This window comes from Serinus canaria, chromosome 5, assembly GCF_022539315.1.
Source record: "Serinus canaria isolate serCan28SL12 chromosome 5, serCan2020, whole genome shotgun sequence".
In the NCBI taxonomy this organism is placed as follows: domain Eukaryota; kingdom Metazoa; phylum Chordata; class Aves; order Passeriformes; family Fringillidae; genus Serinus; species Serinus canaria.
This window is the reverse complement of record NC_066319.1, coordinates 26,557,330-26,581,793: the sequence shown is the minus strand read 5'-3', so window position 1 is coordinate 26,581,793 and position 24,464 is coordinate 26,557,330. Positions and strand designations below refer to the sequence as shown.

Sequence of the window (24,464 nt, the reverse complement as noted above, 5' to 3'; positions counted from 1 at the left end):
CAGCAATGCAATGATTGATACTCAAAATGAGTAATACGTTCTTGACATGATTTTGACAATTGCCACCTACAGTTGCAAATATTTAATGGGTGTGGTTTAAAAGAACATCCTGTGTTGTCCCAAGCACATGCTCATCACCTGGTTGGTGTGTGACAGCACTTCACACACCAAGGTGAGGAATTCCTATTTCTTTATTGTATTCTGTACAAACTAGGAAATTGGGGGGCCAATGACAAAAGTCTGGTTCATCACCATCAAAACTTTACACTGTTTGCACATTTTAGCAAGCAGCCACCAGCATTCATTGGTTATTCACTGATATAGCTTTTTCATTAATTATTACTCAGACCCTTATTTGCCAGTTATATCTCTTGCTTCTCATGCTAATTATTCTACATGTGCACTTCTTCCCCCCCATTCCATTTGGGGATCTGTTTCAACTTGGTGGTCAGGGGTTGGTGGTTTCACTCTGCCCTACCAGGATTACCTTTCCCACAGTTACTGCTCAGTCTTGCTGACTTCACTCCAAGGGCTCTCATCCAGACAGCCCAATTATTTTGGGATTGTGTTCACTTTTCCTTAAAACAAAGGATTAGCCATGCCTGCAAGTTTCACCATGCAATTGCTTAATCATAACTGCCTAGCTATAGGTACTAATTAACAACAAAAAACCTGCAAATTTTGATTCAAATCTTGAGGAAGTAAATATCACAATATTTGCTGAAGAGCTACTCCAGAGTGAGCTCATTTCTGGCACCATGAGTTGACATACCTTCCATGAGTAATTGTCCTCTAGACAGTTATTTTTCACAACTGGAACAAAATATGATAAAATTATATTATTCCCAGCACTAATATTTTTATAGGAATTGCTTAGTAATCCCCATAAGTCAGCAGTCTATTAAGAGCTGTGATGTGAGGGGTGATTCAGAGTGAGATCATGCTGAGATACTGATTCCTTACCATAATAGAGGTGGCTTGATTGCAGTAGCATTCCTGTAGTTAGGTAAGTTGTGGAGGGCAGTACAGGCTATAGCAGCAATAGTCAGAATGGCTTTAAGACAAAGAGATAATAAGGACAGTCAAAGTAAACCTCACCCTTATAGCCCCAGTGTTTGCTATTTTCCCAGAAGTATTCCTTTACTTGTGAATATTGGTTCATGTCACCTCTTAAGAATAAAAAGCCAAAAAGAAGATTCTTTGAATTAAGTGCCATCAGTTATTAAAACAGCTGATTTTTTTTCATCTTGTCCTTATTTCTTAATAGTGTGGTTCTTCAGCTGTCATACATTTTGTATTGTGAGAGGTGCCATTTAACAAAGGGGGACAAATAACTGGTAAGAAAAATCCAGTATGCTTTGGAGGTTGCTTCTCATGGTGATTAGTCCACATGACCAGTCTTTCACTTCTTTTGGGTTGGTGGGTTTCTTGAGTTGGTGGTTGGGATCTCCCTATGTCAGAATTACATTTATCCAGTCAGAGACAATTTCAGCACAGTTGCTAAGTTGTCTTTATTAGTTTCTTCCTTAGCTTGGGAGTTCTCCCAGATGTCATTGTGGCCTGTAAACTCTGCACTCTTTGTGTCCTCTGTCAGTAGTACATTCTTCCCAAGCTTTTGCCTGAGATCAAGCATGTCAAGCCCTAAACTTTAAAGAGGCCAACAAGTACTTTGTCTTTAACACCTGGGCATCACTTAGAGCTTGCTTCTTAGCTGCTACCTGCTTTGTGGATTGTATCTTCTTTCTTGTTAATTAGGCTTGAAAATATATAAATATCAAATATCAAACATGCTTTATTAAGAGAATTTTCACATAATTCATACTCTACAACAATAAGCAAGACCTGTAACTCCTGGGCAAGTGGTTAATTATTTCTGTCTCTTGAGATGTCAGCATCGAAATCAGTTTCTTTTCTTTTATCTCATTGTCTTAGTTTCCTTTTATTGCATTCCATGTTTTTTAGGTCAAGCTGTTCTCCTTTTCCAAAACCAGACACACACATCTGTTTCTTATCTCCATCAGCACAACTGGGGGTGTTTCTCAAACAGGATTCAGTACCTGCAGTGTAAAGCCAGTTTCTGTCCCAGAGCCAAGATATTTGGTTTATTTCATGTTTGGGTACGAGGGTATTAATTCCACAAAGGCATCTTGGAACACATCCATTTGCCTCTCTCTCTCTATCTAATACATATTCATTTTTACTCATAATTGACTGGCATCATATTTGCCAACTAGGTCTGCATGTGCTTAACTGCTCATCTTTTGAGTTTCTTGAGTTCCTGGCCATGAGCTCGCACTTCCAGAATTACTTTTTCTCTAAGGACACCATTTCTGAGCCAAAGCAGTTCACCATCTTGTTTACCTTCTTGATTTAAGATGGGCCCCTTAGAACCTATTGGCTGGGGTCCTTGTTTCTTTGTTCCTCTACTGATCTCTTTAGGTCATCTTGACTTTCTGGCATGATCCAGCAATTTTTCCACGTACATGGAACTCACAGAGCACTGGCACAATTTCTAGGAAACAAGTGCACTCTTTTATTCAAAAAGGTGTCAAGGGAAGTCATACAAACACTGACTAGTAGTCACTCATGCTTAATTACTGATGCCTATGACAAAATTCCTAATGCACATGTGCAAATCTGGCTCTAGTTCATTATCTTATCATTTACACAGACAAATTTTCTGGGGAGGGGGTTGCGGGGGGGATGCCTCTGAGTATTACAGTAATCAAAAGTAATTCTAAGTTACATTTTCCTTCTATCAGCTAACAACTTGCAATTTAATGTTATATTCTGTTACAGTTTCTGCTTGAGCCTCTTTAAAAAATATGTTGTTAACTATATAAGGATTTATAGTATTCTGTTCCTTGGGCCTCTTCACATAGCATTCTATTCCTGAGGACTCTTCACTGCTCTATTTCTCTCTATGAACTTTTATGCATTTTTATCTTCATGTGACATCATGACCACAGTAAGGAAGTTCAGCTACAATCTTTATAAATGAGCATCTGCAAAGGGTAATAAAGTGTAAACAGTATTGGGCAGAGACACCTTTTTTCCTTATTTTTGGTTAAGCTCATCTTCTGCTTTGTTGGTCTTGTGCTTTCCCATTTCCATCCCATTTCTCTTTGTACGCTGAAGTATTGCTGTTGTCTGCTCCATATTTCATTTCCTTCCCTTTTGCTTTCTTCCCTTTCATTTTCATCCCTTTCCTGTTTTTTTGGTTGGTTGGTTTGTTTTTGTTTTTTTTTTTTTTTAATGCTAAACTGTGCAATTAAATGTCAGGGTTTCATGCAAAATGTCACCTTCACCATGAAAAGACCTTTCCAGCCCACACATAAATGTTTCTTACTGCAGTTTATAGTAGCTATTGTTACAAAAGTGAAGAGACCTAAGGCAGATGCCTTTCAAATAGCTTAATCTCTTCATTCAATATTTTAATGCATTGATTGTGGAAGAAGAAAGTGTTGGATTACTTAGTCCTAACATCGGTCTTCTCTTTTGCTATACTACCCTTCTTTTTACTGGCTTCTCTTCACAGTGCAAAATGTTTATACAATCCATAAATAGATTACTAGGGGAGAAAAGAAGATCACATTGGTGTTATCCCACAACTAGAAATGGTAGCAGCAGCTGGAATAAGCTTCAAACTGAGAAAACACTTTGTGAGACAACTTGGAGCACTTTAGGAAAAGCACAGAAGGAAGCAGAAATGAGACCTGATATTTTAGCCACACTAACACAGAATTTTGCAACCAGAAGTATAGATTCAAAGTAATCAAGTAAGATTCAAGTAAGATAAAAAGTAGTGAAATTCAGTTTTACTACTGTACTCAGGTCTGGGTAGAGTGATGATAAGAGTGCTATATGTGTAATGAACCCTGTTCTCTGCAAGGTAGACAGGAGGAACCAAGAAACAAGGCTCCAGCAAAGAGAAGTGAGAAAAAGATGACTCCATTAAATCTGTAAATTTTGTGTAAAGCATTGGAGGATGACTCTATAAATCCAGTAAACAAGGAGATAACACAGGAACTGTGCCTAATAAGGCCAAAGAAGAAGGCTGCTTTACTTTTACGTGAACCTTTAGTCATTAGAATAGTAAAATATACTCCCATCAGCCACTTTCCTGTAGAGCATGGGTGGCAAAATAAAAGAGTAGTGTGCCTTTAAATGAAGGCAAGAAACTGTGAAGCCAATGACTGCAGGGGCGACGCTGTTGTTCCAGGGGTTGGGATATGTAAAAGCGGATAGTGGCACCACAGATGTGCCGGCTCTGTCACCTGCTCTGCACACACAGGAAATGCACCTCTCAACTCTCTGTCCATCAGCTTCCTGCAGAGCTGGTGAGAGAACCCATAGCTGGGACAGCAGCAGTTTTGGTGACACAGGCACAGAGCTGGATGGTGCTGCTGTCCTGGCAGCAATCAATCAGATGGGACAGGTCTCCAGCATGCACTGACCCCTTGATCAGGGACCCCAAAGAAACCTCTGCAGTGCTGGGGTGCTGCAATGCCCCAGAGAGGTGTTTGAGGAAGCCAGAGGGGGTTGTGTGTCAGCTTTCCTGGACCCCCAGAATTTTCTAGATTGGTAAGTGCACTTTTGTTCCTCTTCTTTAAAAAAAAAAAAAAAAAAAAAAAAAAATCAGTCTCCACAAAAGCCATGCATGAATGCTCAGTGGAATGCTCAGTGTGGGGGTTTAATCAATCAGTGGGTTCAAGTGTGTGCAGTGCAGACACTATTGGAGAGGCCAGCCTAAGGGTAAAAGGGTTGGGTAACATATTTAACAATGGGAACAAGTCAAAATATATGAAGTATATTCTTGCCACTTCTTATTCTCTCTAATCACATAAAAGTAATTTAATTGTGAAATTTTATTATCAATTTTTCAGTATTGTATCTCACAAATAAATTTTGCAACATCTCTGATTTTTAACAGCTTTGCAAAACAAACTTGTAGCAACAAATTACATTCTTTATTCTCTTAACAGTGTATTTAATTCATGTAAATGGGTGCTCTTTCTTTTTCCTATTACATTGAAGACATTACATTATTAGTAGTATTACATTACTATTTTCCTATATCATTAAGGAACAGAAATTAAGGAATAGGAAAACTGTTGCCTGATAGAAATAACAAAAGTCCTTGTTGTAATGAATATTTTCTTCCTATTTATTTTCCTGTGTTCTTCTACAGTCACTGCTGGTTTTTTTTCCAAAGGGACTGTAAATAATTAGCCCTCTTTTTTCTTGAGAAGCCATAAATAAGTTACTATAAAATTACCTAAAGTATTTTAAATGTTCCACTCACAGCTGGTCCTTTGTGAAGCAACGCAGTGATCTTTACAGATCAAGGCACCTCAGCTTTCTTGGCTCTGGATCATTGCATTCTTTATTATTGTAACTAACTGTTCTATAATTTTTGAACTTAGAAAAAAATGAAAACAAAGAAACTACTTTTCTTAGGCCACTCTTTGGTGCATTTAGCTGAGACCCAGAAACACAGCTAAGACCCAGAAAAACAGAAATTACAGACTTTATAGGCATCAGACCATAGTATTCCTACTCCACAGCCTCTCCCATCCTGAGGATATTGTCTCCATTCTTTGCTTTGAAGCTGAAAACCCCAGCACCACTGATAATTCACTGTCCTTTCACCAGTCATGGGTGGGAGGAGTGGCAGCCTTAGTAGTGGAAAATGAAACTCCTTCCTTCCAGAGTGTGCCTGTTAGTTAGCCAGCACTCCCAGGGCAAGAGCTATAGGCCACAGCTCAGGTAAACATGAACACAAATACATACACACAGCATATAATCTGCTTGTATACAGCATTATGAACTGAAAACATGTATGGGCATAGGACTCTGACTGTGAAGGCCACTACAGCACCTTTGCACTCACTATTACTTCATAAAGACATTGGTCTGGTCATGTGAAAACACATTACAACCCTGAAATAAAAATCAAAGAATCACAAATCCAGAAGCTCATGAAGTCCTATGCTCATATTTTGCAGCATTATAAAAGTCAATAATTAGTTAAAAGTATTTTTCTATTCACAGTAGTAATATGCAAACATTCCCATTTGTGAACCATATTGACATATCTATCTCTGTATCACTAAGACAACCTCAGTGATGAGATTATTCCACAGTTGACTGTATTGATGTATAATGTGTAACTGTATTATATAACATGTATTACACAGCATGGTGTATAATACGAGGAAAGTGTGTATAACATATTGTACATTTACTATTTAATACAGTTCTGTAGCAGTGCAGGTGCAGCTTTGGGTGTTACCACCTAATGGTCGGGGCGTATGGAATTCCAGCATCATAAAATGATAAGGTTGTACCTTGTGAGTTTTTAAGACAGAATTTGGAGTACTTATATTGTACTTCAGGAGCTTTGACAGTTTTTTATCTCTATTATGTAAGTTCTGAGCTCTGATGATTTCAGTGTCCAGGTTTTATAAATGAGAACTGCAGTCAGTACCACCAGCCATGTTCTCATTGGGGACAGGAAAAACGCCAAGGTGCCGTATGTTCGCTGCAGGAAATAGCAGGAATAGACCTGCCAGGCCAGGAGCAGGGCCATTGCCAGGTGAACCAGCACAGCCACGAGGCGTCGGGCGTGACACATGTGGGAACGGAAGCTGTGGCCCTGGCATCGCAGCAGCAGGCACCAGCACAGATAGGCCATCAATGGCAGGTTGAAAAACATCATCTGAAAGGAAGAGCAAAGAAAAATATGACAATAAGCAAGCCAAGTGTTCTGGGTAACATCTATGAAGGCTTAAAAACATATACACAGATAAAGCTGTCCCATTCTAAGGGCTGAGTACGATTCCCAGAGATGGAATCTCAGAATGCACCTCCACAACTCTGCAGCTGATAGAGCTGGGACTGCCTGTGCCCAAGTCCCAGGCCAAGCATTCCTGCCCATTCCCTTGCAGTAAGAGGCACTAACACACATCTGACAGTTCCTGGAACTGATTCAGGGAGCCAGACTTAGCAAAAAATTAACATGGCAAAACCAAGATGGTCTGGATGTCAGCTTAACTCTGACCCAACCCACTGGTACAAGGGAGACGCCATGAAGAAGGAGGCAATGCTGGTTTGATCCTCTATCTTAAATGACAAGGAATGACACTTTGTCTTTCAGATTATTGGGGAAACCGCTCCTGGGAAAACTGGACTCGTGTGCTTAGAGAGTGACACCTACTGATCTGAAGGGTTATTAACACTGCAAGGGCTGCCCTGGCCACTCAATTTTTTGCTTAATTACATTGTGTGAGCCAGGGACAAAACCAGAAAATTTATTGAAAATTTAGAGTTATAAATCTGTAGAGACAACCTCTAATCCAGATATCCAGGGAGTCCAAAGCAACATTTTATTAGAGAAAAAAACAAGTTTGTGAAAATAATGCACAACCTCTTTCCTTTCTTTAAATCTGCAGAAAGTTAAGAAAGACCACTTGTAGTCAGTCAGGCACGATCACTAATCTCTCTACTTCCAAGACTCCTTAGTTTAAATCTATTTTTAAAAATGGAAATAAGTCCCTGAGTAAAAAAGTGCTGGTTTTTAGCCTTTATTCTATAAATACTCACCTGTAAAATCCCAACCACAAATGTCATACTGCCCTGTAAGAAAGAACCACCAACAAACACTCCAAAGGAAAAACAGGCCCCTATCTGGCCATCTATCAGTTCACCTACAAACCATGGTCCTGCAAGAGAGGAAACCAAACATCACCATCAGGAAACAGAACGGAGACACAGCCCTTTCCCACACGACCCTTTGTACCCTGAGACTTTATTGCTTGTCCAGAGTAATCAGCCTCATGTTTTCATATTCAGCAAACAGCAGTCTAGTGTGAAGATACCACAGTATGACAGGGGATTGTGCCATGCAATGAAAATACTTTTGAATTAGTTTCATCTCCGTGACAATTTTCAACCCCACATACAGTATGAGAGAGGTGAAAAGAAAAGCTGTTTTCCTGGAATTACAGTAAGATATATGAAAAATGTGGTCACAAACAATTCCAGCCTGGCTCAGCATAGAAATTAAAATAGGCAGGCTGCTCTGTGTTATGCATACTACACACACTAACAAGAAAATAGCTATTTCAGTAACATGTTATCAGAGGAGAATAAACTCAGATTGTTAGCTCTGATGCTAACAATCAAAAAATAAGTGAAAACCAAACTGAATTTAAAAATATTCACTTTGCTTTCAGAGTAATTTAACAATCTAAGTGTTTATTTAATTCAGGGCTTCTAAGTTCGGCTCTTACAAATAAACTTTAGTTTCTTTGGACATAAACTTTTAAAGTTCCACATAGATTTTGTAACTTAAATAGATTTTCCCCATTCTACCAGATGTCAGAATTCTAAATTTTCATCAGGATCTAATGTGTAATTTCAAAATACCAGTTTATGTCCTCCAGTACTCTAGGCTACTTACCCAGAATGGTGTATAAATTCAGAACCAGAATTGAGTAATAGAAGGTGTTTGTTTTACTGAAGACATGAAGAGAATATGAAGTCAGAGTAAGTAATCCCGGCTTTCCTAATCAGAGACAACATTTAAGAAAAATACACTTAATTCAGTTTGCAACACCTCCCCAGATATATAAGTATATATAATACTGGTCTTTCTGAAACAAATCTGCAAATTATTTACTCATTCTTTTAAGTAAGGAATATAAAAATAATATTTGGTATGTCTACAGAAAAATGCAAAGGAATGCATTACTATTACTGTGATAACTGAAAGTAAAGAACCGATAAATATAACAATCTGTATCAAAAAGAGCAGAGGAACCTGCCATTCTAAAGGAATACACTTACTGTATGTAAATAATACTGAACGACCATTCTATACCCAGAAAATGAAGTTAGCTAGAATGAAAAACATGGAGAAAGTATGTATTAAATTAAAAGTAAGAGAATCAAAACAGTAACTCTGCAAACCCAGAAAGGTGGGTCAGCATGAGCTAGATTTGTTGGATTTCCTTTGATTAAATCTACTTTAGTGAGATCTGATAGCAAAATTAAGGCTTGGCATTAAAATGACATTGTTCTGACAAGTGTGTGGTGTTAGCAGAAAAAAGCAGAAGTATCTCTCTAACTGAAGCAGAAAATTCACAGATCAAGAGAACCTTCCTAAAAAGTTAGCTTGTAGACTTACACCTATTATTCTCACAAAGAATTAAACCCTAGAGGGCAAGCTTCACCTTTGGAAATCAACAGCTCTAACAAATTTGTTCACTAAGTTGTCAAACATTTATCATGGTCCACATGCACCAAACTGACCACAGAATCAGCTTTTTTAATATTTAGCTGCTGAGTTCCATAAAGGCAACTGAAAATACCGATTCTTTTCTATGTAAGCAGTTGCTGTAGTTACCTCAGGATGCTACACAATTAGGAGTGCAAAGGAAGGTACAAACACTGACATGAATAGGAAGGGAGGTGGCTTCCAGAAAAATCTCATTAATAAGGTGTGGTTCAAATGATTGTTTAAAGGATAAAAGCCATGAGCTTAACAGTAATAATTTTAATTTACTAGATGTATCACAAACAAAGTATCAAGTTATGACAGAAATGGCCTTAATATTATTTTGAGAAAGACCCAATCCTGTTTATGTTCTTTGCAAAAGTTAAAAAATACTGTCTTTGCAAAAGGAAATCTGTTTCTCCACTCAGGCGAGAGAGAATTCTGTGACAACTGTAGTGAAACAAACACACATACAGAACAAATACAAAACAAAACATTCTCTATGTATTGGATTCTTCTGTGAGAAAATTAAATTGAAACCTTGGACTTAATCAACTTAAATTTTGTTTAAACAGATACCTGCTCAAGTTTCTAGTTTACTTTATTTGGTCTATTGGAGGTTTTCCAGGTTCCCTTAAAAGCGAAACAACAGCTTCTGAGAAACCAATCAAACCCCACAGAAGCAGATGTACAATGCATATAGTGATTAACAGTACAGTTACTTACATATTGTTAGCACACAGGTCAACAGTAAAAAGTTTAGGGGAAAACAGAACTACTTAAAAACCACAGCTAAAGATCAATTGATACCTTTGAGTGCTGGCTTTTGGAGGTGTCGGAAAACAACAAGCAAGGTAATCTGAATCAGCACAGTCAGTCCAAAGAGCACTCGAGCCTGAAAAGACAGTTTTGACTATAAACCATCCCTGGAATAATTGCAGCCTTGGAGCATGCCTTACAGATGCTGATAGAATGGTGCAAAGATTCTCTCTGAAACACATATTCAAAGCTTGTTGGTGTCATCCTTTTTTGGAAGAGTAGGGTGAAGAGTAAAAAAGGAAACTTAAGAGTTTCTAAGTTCTAGGATTTGTATTGTACTGACTTGAATTCTGCTCAATGTCTGAAAGCAATAGACCCGAATCTTTAAAAAACAGTTTGTAAACACATCCATTGAAAAAGTGTAGTTACACCTCCAAGTGTAACTACATTGTCTGAGCACTGTTCTGAGGAGAAATGAAGTTCAAGACATGGTATAGAATGTGTAACTGATTAACAAACCTAAGATAATAACTTTGAGCCTATTATGATAAGAACTACAGTCATGTGGACTTTCTTATGTAGTTCTAGAAGTGCACCTAGACTACTAAGACATGACACCCTTCTTTGCATGTACTGAGCTTTAAACACATCTGGATATGACCTGGAACTTACTAAGTCAATGGGGATTTTGCCCTCCACTTCAGCTAGTTATAATGTCAGCAGCTGTCAGTGAGAATATTTGCAGCATTCTTTCCAGAAAACATATTGCAACAGTTCACAGTGAATTTATCTTCAGTTTAAGGTTTCCTTTTCCTACTGTCTCCAGTAGCTCTTTTTCAATTTCTTGCTTACACAAAATGTGTGTACACTTACGCCCAAAAATGGATAATTGAGACTAAATCCAGGATGTCAACTTTATTTATAAACCATTGTTGTACATTTATGGTTGAAGTGTGCAACTTGAGAAACTTTTTGGAATTCCAAACTTTGTTTTGGAATTCCAAAAGAGTCATATCTGGAAAAAGTAAACTGCATTCAAGTCTATGAATTCCCTCAGGAATTACGAAAATGCCTACTGCAGATTGGGAAACCAACATGGAGTAACAGCTGTTTTGCTGAAAGTACTTACTAGAACATAATGGTCAGTGAGAAGAATAACAGATGACCAAAAGTCAAATCTAAGAGAGAGGTTTTCTTCCATACCAAATAAATGGCCCCGTGTGCCAATTCTTCCTGAAGCATCCTAGATTGACATAAGATGAGAGCAATTACATAGCAGTGGTACAAAAAACTGTTGAGTAAAGTTCCTAATTATCATTGCAGCTTTTCTAGAAAGATACAATTGATGTATACATTAAATTCTACCTACAAAGGGTTACTTAAAGTCAATTCTGCAGTTTCAAGTAAACTGGTGATTATAAAATCATATTCTGAAAGTGCTACATATGAAGAAGGGCCTGTCAGAGATTCAGCAACTTAGAGAGGACTGTGACTGTTTACTGTCTCCCAAATGTCCTGCAGTGCAATGACTGAAAAATCTAAGACTCTTCTCCTAATCTCTGCCTTAGCTTCATCTGAACCCTAAGAGGAAATTCAGCAATTCCCAGAGTTAGAACATAATAAAAATGTTCTACCCATATATATCTTAAAGTTCAATTCTAGGTAATAACCCAGATTAAAATATTTTCAAATTTTGTTGTGCTTAATTTCTGGTGTATGGCCATAAATCTATATACATAAACAAACATTTGTTTATTGTTTATTGTCATTTATTCAACAGTTTGAGCACAGTGTTCCAAATGTGGCCTGGCAAGCACTCAGTAGAGCAGGACAGTGACATGTCTTGGCTGGTGATGCCCTTGTGGATGCACCCCAGCATCCAGTAGATTTTCTCTGCTGCACCAGCACACTGTTCATTCACACTGACCTTATGGTCCACCAGGATGCTGAAGTCCCTTTTCACAGAGCTGCTCCCCAGCCAGGCAGATCACAGCCTGTGCTGCACTCCTGGATTATGTTTTCCCAGGTGCAAGTCCTTACACTTTTCCTTTATGAACTTCATAATGTTCTTCTTGGCCCACAATTTGCCCTTGGTTAATCTGTGTTGGCTCTTCCCAGTCATGTACTTCATCTGACTTGAAAAAGCCCCCCACAAGGGTTTATTTCCTAATTTTCCCAGGGACTGAAATAAGACTAAGGGGCCTATAATTTCCTGGGTCCTCCCTTAAGCTCTTCTTATAGACAAGAGAGGCATTAGCCTTCTGCCAGTCTTCTGGGATGCCCCCTGATCTCCACAACTTCTCCAAGACTATGGAGAGTGGCCTCACAAAGACGTCAACCAGGTCTCTCAACACTCTGGAGTGGAAACTGTCAGGGGCCATTGATCGGTAGGATCAAGCTTCTGTGCCAGCTCTCACTCTTTTTTCATTGACACTGGATCTCTGTTTGCATCAACCTTGATCCTTGTTTCCAAAGCCTGAGGCCCAACACTGCTAGTACAGACAGAAATGAAGAAAGTGCTGAGAACCTCTGCCTTGTCAGAGCTGTTGGTGACTAACTCACTTCTACTGTTTAACACCTGGCCAGTATTTTCCTTCTGTTTCTGCTTGTTGTTTATATTCCTTTAGAACCCTTTCTTGTAATTTTTGATATCTCTGGCCAATTTCAATTCAAGTTTGCACTTCTGTCACATCTTATTTTACTTCTTATGAAAAATAATATTTCTTTCTTTATTCCAGCAGCTTTATGAATATTTTGGTACTTAGCAGTCAATATTTATTCCTTTGGGTTTTGTAATCAGACAAATATGAAAGTAAGTCTGTTATCATGTATTTTGTTCCTAGTTATGTGAGGCAGGAGGTGATAGAGAAGCCATGTAAAGAAAAAAAAATTAATACAAAGAAAGTCAACAGGCACCTTACCTGGACAGTCACATCTATGTGATGGAACCCTTCACTGTAGTTTTGTGGGCTCCACTTCAGCACATAGAGAGGGCCAGACACCTGATATGCATTCCCCAGGTAAACTCCATCTATGTACACTTTGACAGAGATAATGACAGAAGGAGAGAATGCCAGAATTCTAAGGAGTAAATAAAGAGCAAAAGAAACAGATTTGTTACTGGACTTGCAGGTATATCATTACTTCCTTAAGAAAAAGTCCCTAAAGGTTAGGCTGCCTTGTAGTAAAGAGTTCCAAAGATTTAGAAATTACAACAGTGAAATATCTGTAGGCTAAGAGTAACATGGTAGGTTTTTCCTACAGTTAAAGAAAAATTAGTTCTGTATGGCACTACACAAAAGAACAGGATAGAAAACTGGCTGTGGAACGGACAAAAAGATGGCTGAAGTTGTACGGCCTTGGCAGAAATAATTTTAGAACTCTTGCTTCGAAACATTTGCTAACACGAGTGGGATGTATCCTCCAGCACACATAGACACATAACCAAACAGTTGTAGATGGCTTCATAAAAAAAATTGCCAGGCCCTCTCTCTCTAAAGCCCGTTGTTGTTGGGAGTGGGGTTTTTTCCCTTCTTTTTTTCCTTCTTCTTTTCTTTTTGCTAGTCACAATGCAACCTCTCAGAGTATGTTACTGCATTTAGGACAAATGGAGTGGAATGCAAGACTGATATTACAGATCTCAGATACCAACAAATGTATTGCCACTTGGCAGTGGCGTTACATTCACAGAAGCCGTGACACTAATACAGACTCGAAATACTGCACATGGAATTCCTTTCATTTCTGGTAATATGAATGGCATTACAGAGCATGTTTTAGTCAAATGAAGTTGTTTCTAACAGTTATGGTGAATAATTCTACCAGTTCATACATTTAATATAATCATAAGAATGTTCAGATAAGGTTCTGAATAGGAAAGTGGAAAGTAACTAGGACATCTAGTAGGATACTGTTCCCTAACTGAAAAGTATGACAAACTTCTTTTATTGTAACCTGTGTATGCAGTATTTCAAGCAGATTAGTCTTACAGCAAATATAAAATGCTGAAAAGGGCCTGAAAATCTGAAATATAAATGTAAAAATTAAATAGATAAGGTAAAAATGGAAATATTGAGAAATTTAAAATTAATATGAAAATTGCCAGATGCTTCTCATGTTTTTAGTATATAAAGGATGTAGAATTGAAAAGACAAAGCTAAGAAGTCTGAAGTGAATAGAGAAAACATTTAGAAAAATACATAGACAAAATCCTGAAATTAGCAGAGTTGATGTGAATATGTGACATAAACAACACAGATTACATAATAATCTATGCATATTGATTACATATTAATATATTTTAATTATATATTAATTGATCAGCTTTGGTTACATAAAGTTCGTTTGACCTCAGGGGAAATAACTGCATAAATAAAACAAACATGAATTACTACTACCCCATCTTTTTATCACAGATATGATACAAAGCAAGCTCTCAGGAACAATCTTCCAGAGAAAAGTGAATTCTGAGAACAGTAGACACACATTTTAAAAAAAAAGGTTTTGTGTGTGTATATACATATAAATATAATTAAATACTGTGAAGTCAAGACATGACAGGGTACCTGATATGAGTGGAATAAAGAATTTTGACTAGTGGCTCATGAGTAGAACTGCTGTAGAGGAAGGATTTGGGATTGGTGATGAGAACTACAGGCCACTCTTCAAAGTTAAGATCTGCAAAGCTGAGGAGGTCATGATCAAACGCGAGGATCCTGTATCTATAATGAAAGGAAAAAATATTGTCAATACTAACTGCTTTGTGAACAGCTGATTTCCATGCTTCTTAAGTTCCTAAAGAACCTGGCTTTACTTTCCATTTATTCTCTTCTGTAGTTGATCTTATATTTTCCAACTCTGCTACATTAACTGTACAGTTGCTTACCTCTGATGAGGTTAATTTTATTATAAATCATGGAAGCAGTACTCAAAGTTCCAAGTGTGAAGATCTATGGAATTTTGCACAGGAATCAGATAGATGAACATTACATTAAAGAACTCAAATATAATGTTCATTTTCACAGTGTCTGTGTAGGTACTCTAGTTCAGGACAACGACCCCAGTGTGCTCTTCCCCTGTATCATACCAGTATCTTTCTTTGGATTACTGCAGAATAAAAGCTAATATACTACTATACACTACACATAGCATCAGACAGTTTTTGATATGCAAGTAAGGTAACATTTCTAAGGTGGACTATTTCTGTGTCAAGAATTCTAACAGCTACTGCAGGGCATGTGTATTTTGAAGTAGTGATGCTGAATTTTACTACAATTTATTTGTCTACATTTGAATACTAAACAAACTACCTGGATTTACATTTAGATGTCCCCTTTTCAGTTTTTAAATATCAAGAATTAATTTAAAAATTTTAATTTATTAGCACACTGTTGATATGGGGGGAAATCCCAAACATACACACAAGGCCTTTTTTTCCAAAGCACCAATCATAATAACCAGTCAGGCTGATCTCAGATTCTTTCAAATGCACCACACAGCATAAAAGGGAATCACAGTACAGCAAGGTAGGTTTCATATAATAATTTGCTCATATGGGCTTTTCTTACCTCCTATTATCCATCCAGTCTCCCAATTCAAGTTCCAGAGTGCCACCATGGTGTTGACTGTGCAAGACTGGCATCAGCCCACCCATTGTATGGAGATGTCCACATAAATAGGCTGTGGCAGAACTAACAAGAATTGTGGTTATTTGGGTGGGAAGGAAATATCACTGCAGAAAACCTGAAAAGTGAGAGATGAGCATGTGAAGACAGGCAAGAAATGTACTTCATGCTGAAAACACAGAGGGTAAGAAGATCTTACCTCATTAGTGTTCGTATTCCAGGGGATGGGGAGATGATAGTTGAGGTGGGGTAGTGGCCAAACCAGATAGTATGGTTGCTGTGTAGGCTTTCTGTTGCCATCAGAGACAGCTCTGCCATTTGATTCTGAAACAGGCAGGTGACAAATCCCTCAAATAAATGTCTCACGTGCATTATAACTTAAAAATGTTAACACTCTTACAGATGAACACAAATCTTTCAAACAATTTTTCTATATTCAAAAAACCCCAAGCCTCCAAACAAACCGCTACAGAAATAAAACAGCCAGCAAAATGGAATGCAAGGACTTATACAATACCATGTTTAAAATCCCAAAAAAATTATAGGGTCTCTTAGGGCCTGGGCTCAGTGTGGCATCCACGCAGATGAATGAATAGTTCCCAAAAGAGGTAGTGTGGATGTAATGGAAAGAGCCATCTTTACGCCAGGCAGAGTATTTCCTAACAAAATAAGATGGAAATACTGCTGTTAGGAAAGCTTGTAGCCATGACAAACATACATTACTTTCTCTCTTTCCATTGACAACAGCTAATTTCACTATTTCTGAGTTACAAAACTGACGTGCTTTTGATACTTTATGCTAGATGGGAGTTGTATATACCTTCCACTGGCAAAGACATGACATTTTAACTAACAGTACCACCTAAATTGTTCTATTAAGGATTAAATTCTGTAACTAAAATGATTGTGAGTTAATCTGAGAATCACTAAAATTCATTAAGTTAGGTTGGTTTTTTAAAAAAAATTCTTTTGGGGTTTTGGAGAGGGCATTTTGTGTGCACTTGGGTTTTTTTTAAGTTGTTTTAGTTTTGTTTTATTCCCTGTATGATTTGTGGAAGCTAAAACATTCCTGAGTTTAGATGATGAGTATAATTTGAGCACAGCCCTCCAGAAATCAGTTCATGTCCCTGTTCCTCCACCAATCAGAACAATAAAATTGCTAGAAAGGTTGACCTGAATAGAATACAAACCAATATATTAAAAACAAGTTTTCAATACTTCTAATGCTATAAAACCCCTTTCAAAATATTTTTTAAGTTAGCACTATCTTTATGAACATCATCAAATTCAATAAAATTTCTTCATTTAGTTCCACTTTGAGTATGTGTAACAGTGGATTCATCCTCTGCTCATGTTGTGAACATATAATAGAAACCTATGTTTTTGTGTAAAAATATTGCTTTTCAATACAACCCATTGCCCTCTTTAATTTTAATGCAAAATGAACACCAGAATGTGGTGCTGAATAACTGTTCTTGCTAGCTTCTATTTTTATTTCTGCAAACAATTTTTATCATTTTAATATTTTAAAATATACTTATTTTTTTATATATTGGAAAAACAAGTCCCTTTAACTCTTCCATCTTCTCTCTCCTAGAGTGTGAGTGAAAATTTTGTAGACATTGGCAGATTTAACACACTCAATTACAAAACACAGAAGGGTAAGAGATAAGAAATCTGGAAAAAAAAAAATCTCTATTTTCTCAATTGGTTCTGCTCCACTAACTGACAATGCAAAAAGACACAGGGAATAGTAGATATGATCCTGGGCTATAGGAAAGTTAATGAAAAAGCATATATGTGATAACTTGTTTAGTGAATTTGACCTCGAATGTAGCTGCATCTGTATGGTAAATAAAAGTACCTGTAATAATTCTGAACACTATCCAGGCGTGGAATGTTGAATGAATCTGTAAGGGAGTAAAAAAGGAAATAAGGAAATTTGCAGGTCAAATTGATCATTGGCCCCTGTATCTAACTAGGAAATGTTGAGATAAAGCAGTCTCAGCAGGTGCTGAAGAACTACTTTTTAAAAAATGCATGATTGATAAGCAGACCTACTGTGCAGAGGACACATTATATACTCAGTGCAGCTAAATGGCAATAGTCTTCTCATTCAAGTTTCAATTCAAAGATAAAGGCATTGTGGGAATATAAATTGTTATTTAGCAGCCAAAAACTAAACCTGTCTCCATTTTGACCACAGAACTTTTCAAGAGCTTTTTTGGACTGGGTGCACATTCTGTAAGTATGACTTAACTCCTTCATGGAAAATAAAGTAGTCATAACATCTCATCGAGAGAATAGTGTGTATAGAACAGACATCAGCTTGGGGAGGTCTGTGCTGCAACAGCTCCACTTCTCCATTCTGTGCTCCACAGCTCCACTTCTCCATTCTGTGCTGCTAACAGAAGCCTAATAGGAAAATGAGTATATATGACAAAGCATGCACTATTTTCCCCACAGGGCAGCTTCCTGTACAGCCTGTTGATACAGCCTACATGATTGTCAGCTTGTGTTTAAATGTTTACAGTGTGGCAACAGCTGGTGGATCTAAACTCCCATAACACACTTCTATTCAAAAGAAACCAAATTTCCTTTAGCTGCTGGACATATGACACCTTTTAAACTTAAACCTGAGGGGGAAGTCTATGAAAGGTAAATTGAAACCATTTCTTCAGTATGGTAAGATTCCAATTTGCCCCTCCATTAAATAATGTGGTATATAAAATAATGATGTGGAAACTAACATCTGAAGTCATGTTCTACTACTTGTCAGGTAAAAGACTCTTTCTTCTCTGGTACTAAAACTCACTCCAGTAAGAGCTTGTAAACAAAGTGTGTCCTCAGTAGACATGTGGATGGCAAGCCCTCCTACTGATTCATGAATACTAACACACTAGTGAGTACTAACACTTTGCCTCTATATTCTGTGATCTGCAATCACAGGAAAGACAGAAATTTTTCATTTTCTTCTTACCGTGATTCCCTTTGATGTCTATCCACTTGGTTTTTTCCATGACCCTTGATCTTTTCAGGATGGACTGATAAGTTTTCCATTCATCTTCCACCTGCTCAGATCCCAGTTTATCTCTTGTCTTAGCATCTGTCAGATCACCTGAGATTGTACAAAGGTGAGATATAACTAGAGGCCTACACAGCTTATACAAATACTGTAACTAGACAAGCCTGCCATCCCTGCCTCCAAGTCTAAGTGGCTGCAGGCCTGGGTGCAATCTGCATATTTCTGTACCTGGTACACATGATCGGGGTAAACACCTTCTAATGCAGATGCAGCAGCCTCATCAGACATCTACTGACCACATCACTGCAGCACTTTCACTAATTAGGTAAATAACTCTCTGTAGAAACAAAACTCCAGGTTTAGCATTAAGATTCTAAAGTCTTGCATACAGTAACACCTCCAAGTCTTTTAGATTTTCTTGTAAAAACTTAATCTATTTCAATAGCAAGCTGTCAAATGAAGTGGCAAGGCTTATTTCACCTCTCTTGGTATGACATGTTCAAGTGGAAACCAGCAATAATATCTTACATTAATTCACCGCTGAATTTCATACAAATGAGCAGGGATTGTTCTGAGAGAGGAACTGTAACCTAATGGCTCATCACAGACATTGCTCACTTCCGTAACTTCAAACACAAAGAATGTAAAATCATGACCAGGACAAGAGGGAAGGTGGCTGCTAGCAAGGGCTAAGATGCAGCAACACCTTCTGGGAAAACAATAGCTATTTTGTGTGATTGTGTCTGTAACATATAGAACACACCAAACTCACTGAAGAAGCTGAATGCTGAAGAAAAGAATAATTAATTCCCTTGCTGAGAAGTTATTCTTTTCAGCTTCTAGCAATCCCTCTTCAGTTGCAATTCAATTTTTATTGCTTAAGATATGTTTAAAGTTCTTTCTTGAGATCCCAGAATTTTGCCTATTTGCTGTTCCTTTGACAGTACACTCAACAGGAAATTCACACTTTTCAATTGCTTACCTGTTGCTAGAACAAGTGCTGGCTGAATTATATCAATTGTTTCAGAACAGAATTTTTCAAAGTCAGGAGCTCGTTTGGGATCCCGAAATTTGCTCATATGAATATCTGACACCTGCAAAAAAGAAGAGTGAAACACTGTCCCAGGTAGAGGGTTATTGCTACCCAGGCTGTTCTGCAAAGCCAAGTATACATAACAACGCAACATAAGATCGGTCACAATGATTCAGGTCAGTGTAAGGGATACAGGGAGAAACAGAAGTGGGTGACTAGGGGAGAAGGAAAGCAGAACAAGCAAATATATTGCAACTCTAACCCCTAAGATCCCATTTACATCAAGAAAATTTCCTTAAAACTAAGAGCATACAAAAGGATGAGGAAATACTTAGGTATCCACAGTAAATTGTGATGACTGCAAGTGGCCTGTTGCCTTTCAAATTCTGGGAGTTTCTGTGCAATACAGTGGTTTTGCTGCAAGTAAGAATACAAAGTAGTTCTGCAAAGCAATAGGTTAAAGCTACCTAGAACTTGAAATGTACTGAAAATTCATTTTGTACCTGGTGTGACATTTCCAGTAGCCAAGTGGAAGGATTTTTAACATTCTATCCAAGCATTTTAATGGATCAAACAAGTGTGTTTAGATCCCACTCCATGTGCCTTTAAGAAGGCAAAGATTGCCTAAGAAATTATGATATGACTTGTATGTAACTGTAAAAGATGCTGTTCATTTCTGAATCAGTCAAAGCCCTCACATCAGAAGAGCAGTTTGGGTAGAATAAGAAATGTAAGATTTTTCTATTTTTTTACATTGTGGCTTTTCAGTACTGTACCAAAAAAAATAACAAAACAAAACCCCTTGTGTGAATGGCTTCAATTCCACTTTTCCACTTTCCATTTTGCTTCAGTCAATCAATTAATTAATTGTCCTCCTTGGTTTGAACAAATGGTATTTGATGCTCAAAAAGCAGTAAGCAAATGCTCATCTGACAATATCACTTGGAAAGAAAAACATTAACTTTTACATTCAGTTTAATAAACCTGTTCTTGTAGAGCTTGTAGTTTTTGAAAAATCCAGTTAAACTATCTAGGAGAAAATTTTTTTACTTCTACTTATTCAGTCATCTGTATATGAAGAAAATATTACTTGAATACAGTTTTTTAATTCTGCTTAGGAAAACTCCCCATTCGGAATGACATGGAATTTTTGCCTAGATCAGAACTGCATGCTAAAAAAGGCAAACACTTTAAGATATAACTTTATCTTCATTATCATTGATGCATTCAAACTAGTGTGAGGCAAAGAGCACAACAAAACTACCTCGATATATCAAACCTCATTTAATCATTGACAAAGATAAAACTCGCTGTGCTTCTTTTCAGCCTGTAGATTTCCAATTAATTTATCTCAGCAATCAAACAGAGAAAATCAAAACATCTACAGTTTTCATTCTTGAGAAAAAACAGTCTTACAAAAAGCCTTACTCATGCTCTTCCAGTAACTACAGCAAATGTAAATTTCCAGCCTTACAGAGAGTGGTTCGGAAGCCTCATTTCCTACAATGACCTTCCCACTTTTCTTCCCCATGAGTTTCAGATTTTTAAAAGGTTTCAACTTGTAATTTCTAAGAGTTACAGTGTCCTGGGACTTCTGAGAGCTGGGACTAAGTTTCTTTCATCATTAACAGCCATGACATATGAAGATCTCAGAAATGGAGCTTCTTCCTTTCTTTTTTTTTTTTTTAATTTTAAATTAATTTCAGATGCTATCCCAATAAAAAGACAGTGGGCAAGATTAAAAGCTTGAAATGCTCTTATTTACTTTCCAAAATGTAGGTGAAAGCCCATTTGCTGCTCTTTCCCCTCCCTGATTGATGTGGATACTTGGCCTCTCATTGCAACACAGGCAGTTACTTTCATTAAAATGGGTTGGAAGAGATTTAGGGGTGAGGAGAAATCACTGTCAACATTCCTTATCTAGCAAAGATGTGGTTCAGGAGAGGCAGGCGTTGAGGGAGAATTACAAGGTCTAGAGCAAGAGTAGAATGCTTCCAGCTGACAGAAACAGAAGAAATAATTAAATGCTTGCCAAATACTGAACTAGAGTGTCTCTTTTGCAGCGGGTAAGAAAGGAAATTCTGCTACAATAAAGATGGATAAGCCATTCATAGAAGATTAAAGTAGAAAGACTGTGATTTAGTTCCTTTAAGAAGAGAGTCCTGTGCATGGGAAGAAAAACAAGGCAGGAACTGCTGGGGGCAGAACCGACCATTTTGAACTCTATTCAGTGACCTAGGCTAGACCTATGCAATCACCAGGGAGCCTGAAGCCTGGTTCCCATAACATCATCAGGCACAAGGCTGGATTTGGTGCTCGGTTAGTTTCCAAGTTAGGTCAATGATAAAGCAGCTGTTAAAGGGCACGTCTGAAAGAGAACATAACCACTTGAAAATAAAGCCAAGTCTCAAATTAGCTGTGCTGTGATCTATCCTAGGGAGAACTCCACTTGAAGTGACACAACCAGAGAACATAGCAAGAGAAACATGGGCCTGTGCATGCTGCTTGTCAGTATAGCTCAGCAGCTGCTATATGCTGCTGTATCGGACTCTTCACACAAGACAGCAGCTCAGGACAGGGGCTGCTTTCCTTACATTATATCAAGCATATCTCTTGATACCTGTACTCTACAGTAAAAATAAGCCTTAAGTCACTTAAGGAAAAATTACTGAAAAAAAATTACACCACCAATTAGAGAGAACCAAAGGACCAAATATATGCCAACTTGTCCACTAAGATCACTGCCTGCAGCTAATAAAGTCAGGCAAAGTGTTTTTGAGATTGAGAATAAAAACAAAACAGTAAAAGCAGCTATTTGTTAGAAGGAAATGCACAGCAATCCCTGGAACATTTCAGCCATAGATTAACTACGAATATGTAAACATCTTTGTGGCTAGTTCTACACTAAGTGCTTTGGGAATGCTCTGGGGAGAAGAGTCAGAAGAGGCCACAGCAGTCCTAAGACGTGACAATTTGCTTCCAGGACTATGCCACTCAGCCTGGATTTTATGTTTAACCTGGAAACAAAGCTGTGTAGATTCAACCTTCTGAATACAGTGCCTTCTACTGCTATAAATCAGTAAAGCTATTTTCTCAGCCACACAACTTTTCTGAGGTTTTGGATGGGGAAAGGGACAGGCAGAGCCTGCACTTCTCCTCAGGATATTAGATAATACCACATCAAGTAATGATGCAATATATAGGGTAGTGTAATAATTAGGTGATTTTTAATTACCTGCTTCCACTACACACATCTGTCTGTGGGATAAGGAAACGTCTCTGTGCGACCATCGAGGAGCTGCTCTGGCAGCCACTCACACCACCTGGGACGGAGGCCCCTTCACAGCTACACCCCCAGACTCACAGTCAGACCAGATTTCCTTGCCAGCTCAGCCCCAGGTTTCCCATAGCAGGGTCTCAGACTTCGGGATCATTAAAATAATTTAATCTTGGTGCAGTAATTAACAAAATAACAGTGTGACTTGGGTACCTCTGAGAAGGTGCCCCAAAGAAAGGAATCCCCGGGCTTTTATACCCTCACAGTCTGAGAACAGGCAAGTCTGGGGGTCATGAGCTCCTGCCGTCTCTGGGTTTCTGGTCCCTTGGCCGGGCCACAGATCCCCGTGCCGTGTGCCCTCCGCTGTGTGAAGGGTTTGGCAGGTCCCGGCCTTTCCCCTCAGGCTCCCGCCCTGCAGAACTCAGCCTGCAGCTCGCCCTGCAGCTGCACTCCGAGCTGCCGGCACTGAACATATTCCTCAACGCGACCTTTCGGACAGCCTGGCCGAACGCCTGTAACCGGGCTAGACTGCGCGCCTCCGCCGTGCCCGCGGCTCGGCCGCCCCTCGGCCGCCCGGCCCCGCTCACCTGCACGACCCAGAGCAGGCTGGCGGCGGCCGACCCCGGCGCGGGCTGCGGGGCCCAGCGGCGGCGCTGCCCCGGGGCCGGCAGCGCTCCCGGCGGCCCGTAGCAGTCCAGCAGCAGCGCCACGGCCGCCGCCGCCAGCAGCCCCGCCGCCAGCCCCAGCATCCCGCGCCGCGCCGCCACCGCGCCCGCCCCGGGCGAGCCCTGCGCCGCCAGCCCCGGCACTTCCGTGTCCACCTCTGCGGCGGCCGGGCCGCCCCGCGCTCCGCCGCGCTCGGCTCGGAGCACCGATGCCAGCGGGGCCGGGGGTGGGCGCTCCCCTTGTGCTGGAGGTTTTATCCGGCGAGGCCGGGGAATCCCTGCTCTCCCCCCGCTGCCTGGGCCCTGAGCGTTCCCGCTTTCCCCTCCAGCCGCAGGAGTGCCTGGAAATGCCTAGGTTAAAGCGGAACGAAACCCAGGCGTACGAAGAGATCCGTCTCTCATCCTGCTTCCTTACAAATACAGCATGTAAACTTTCGCTTTTTCTCCTGACGGTATTATAATTCCACCTGCTCGGAAATCTAGGCAGTTGACCTGTTTTGCTCCTTACAAAAGTCTTTTTATGGTATTTTGAATATTTTTTAATATATATTTATACAAACCATTTTAAAACTTCCTATAGCAACTGCACAGTTTCATAATTGCTAAGTTATTCTTTGCTATCAACTGAGTTTACTAACTGCTGCCCATTTGTGGTTGATATTTTTTCTTCCCATATTAAACTATGAGTTTAGGTAAAAAAGCTTCTGTCACTTCACATCACTCTTTGTTATTTAACATAATATTCTCAACTTCAGGTATTGGAAGTTTCTAATTCAGTATTGTTTAATTGTAATTATATTT

At 38.9% G+C, this 24,464-nt stretch overlaps 1 protein-coding gene across 4 annotated transcripts; it reads right to left on the bottom strand.

Moving 5' to 3' along the window:
- Window positions 1-4,794: 4,794 nt before the first annotated feature.
- Window positions 4,795-23,801, bottom strand: TMEM62 (transmembrane protein 62). 4 transcript variants are annotated; one of them, XM_030240628.2, is made up of 14 exons: window positions 23,586-23,785; window positions 19,671-19,782; window positions 18,644-18,781; window positions 17,528-17,573; window positions 16,181-16,322; window positions 15,863-15,987; window positions 15,607-15,729; window positions 14,605-14,760; window positions 12,961-13,120; window positions 11,169-11,282; window positions 10,091-10,175; window positions 8,465-8,569; window positions 7,606-7,724; window positions 4,795-6,721 (listed from the first exon to the last, which is right to left on the bottom strand). In XM_030240628.2, the coding sequence occupies exons 1-14, from the start codon at window positions 23,745-23,747 to the stop codon at window positions 6,395-6,397; spliced, it is 1,914 nt and encodes a 637-aa protein (XP_030096488.2). In that variant the 5' UTR covers window positions 23,748-23,785; the 3' UTR covers window positions 4,795-6,394. The 4 variants fall into 4 exon arrangements, with proteins under 4 accessions (XP_030096488.2, XP_050831490.1, XP_050831489.1 ...); XM_050975533.1 differs by lacking the exons at window positions 16,181-16,322; window positions 17,528-17,573 and having other exon boundaries at window positions 15,607-15,650; window positions 23,586-23,801; XM_050975532.1 differs by lacking the exons at window positions 16,181-16,322; window positions 19,671-19,782; window positions 23,586-23,785 and having other exon boundaries at window positions 18,644-18,734.
- Between the last annotated feature and the right edge of the window lie 663 nt (window positions 23,802-24,464).

Excerpts from the sequence above, each read along its gene's own strand:
- TMEM62 (XM_030240628.2), bottom strand. The coding sequence starts at position 23,747 with ATGCTGGGGCTGGCGGCGGGGCTGCTGGCGGCGGCGGCCGTGGCGCTG. Across the intron at positions 19,783-23,585 it reads GCCTGCTCTGGGTCGTGCAG|GTGTCAGATATTCATATGAG; the intron begins GTGAGCGGGGCC and ends TCTTTTTTGCAG. Across the intron at positions 14,761-15,606 it reads GACTGGATGGATAATAGGAG|ATACAGGATCCTCGCGTTTG; the intron begins GTAAGAAAAGCC and ends CTTTCATTATAG.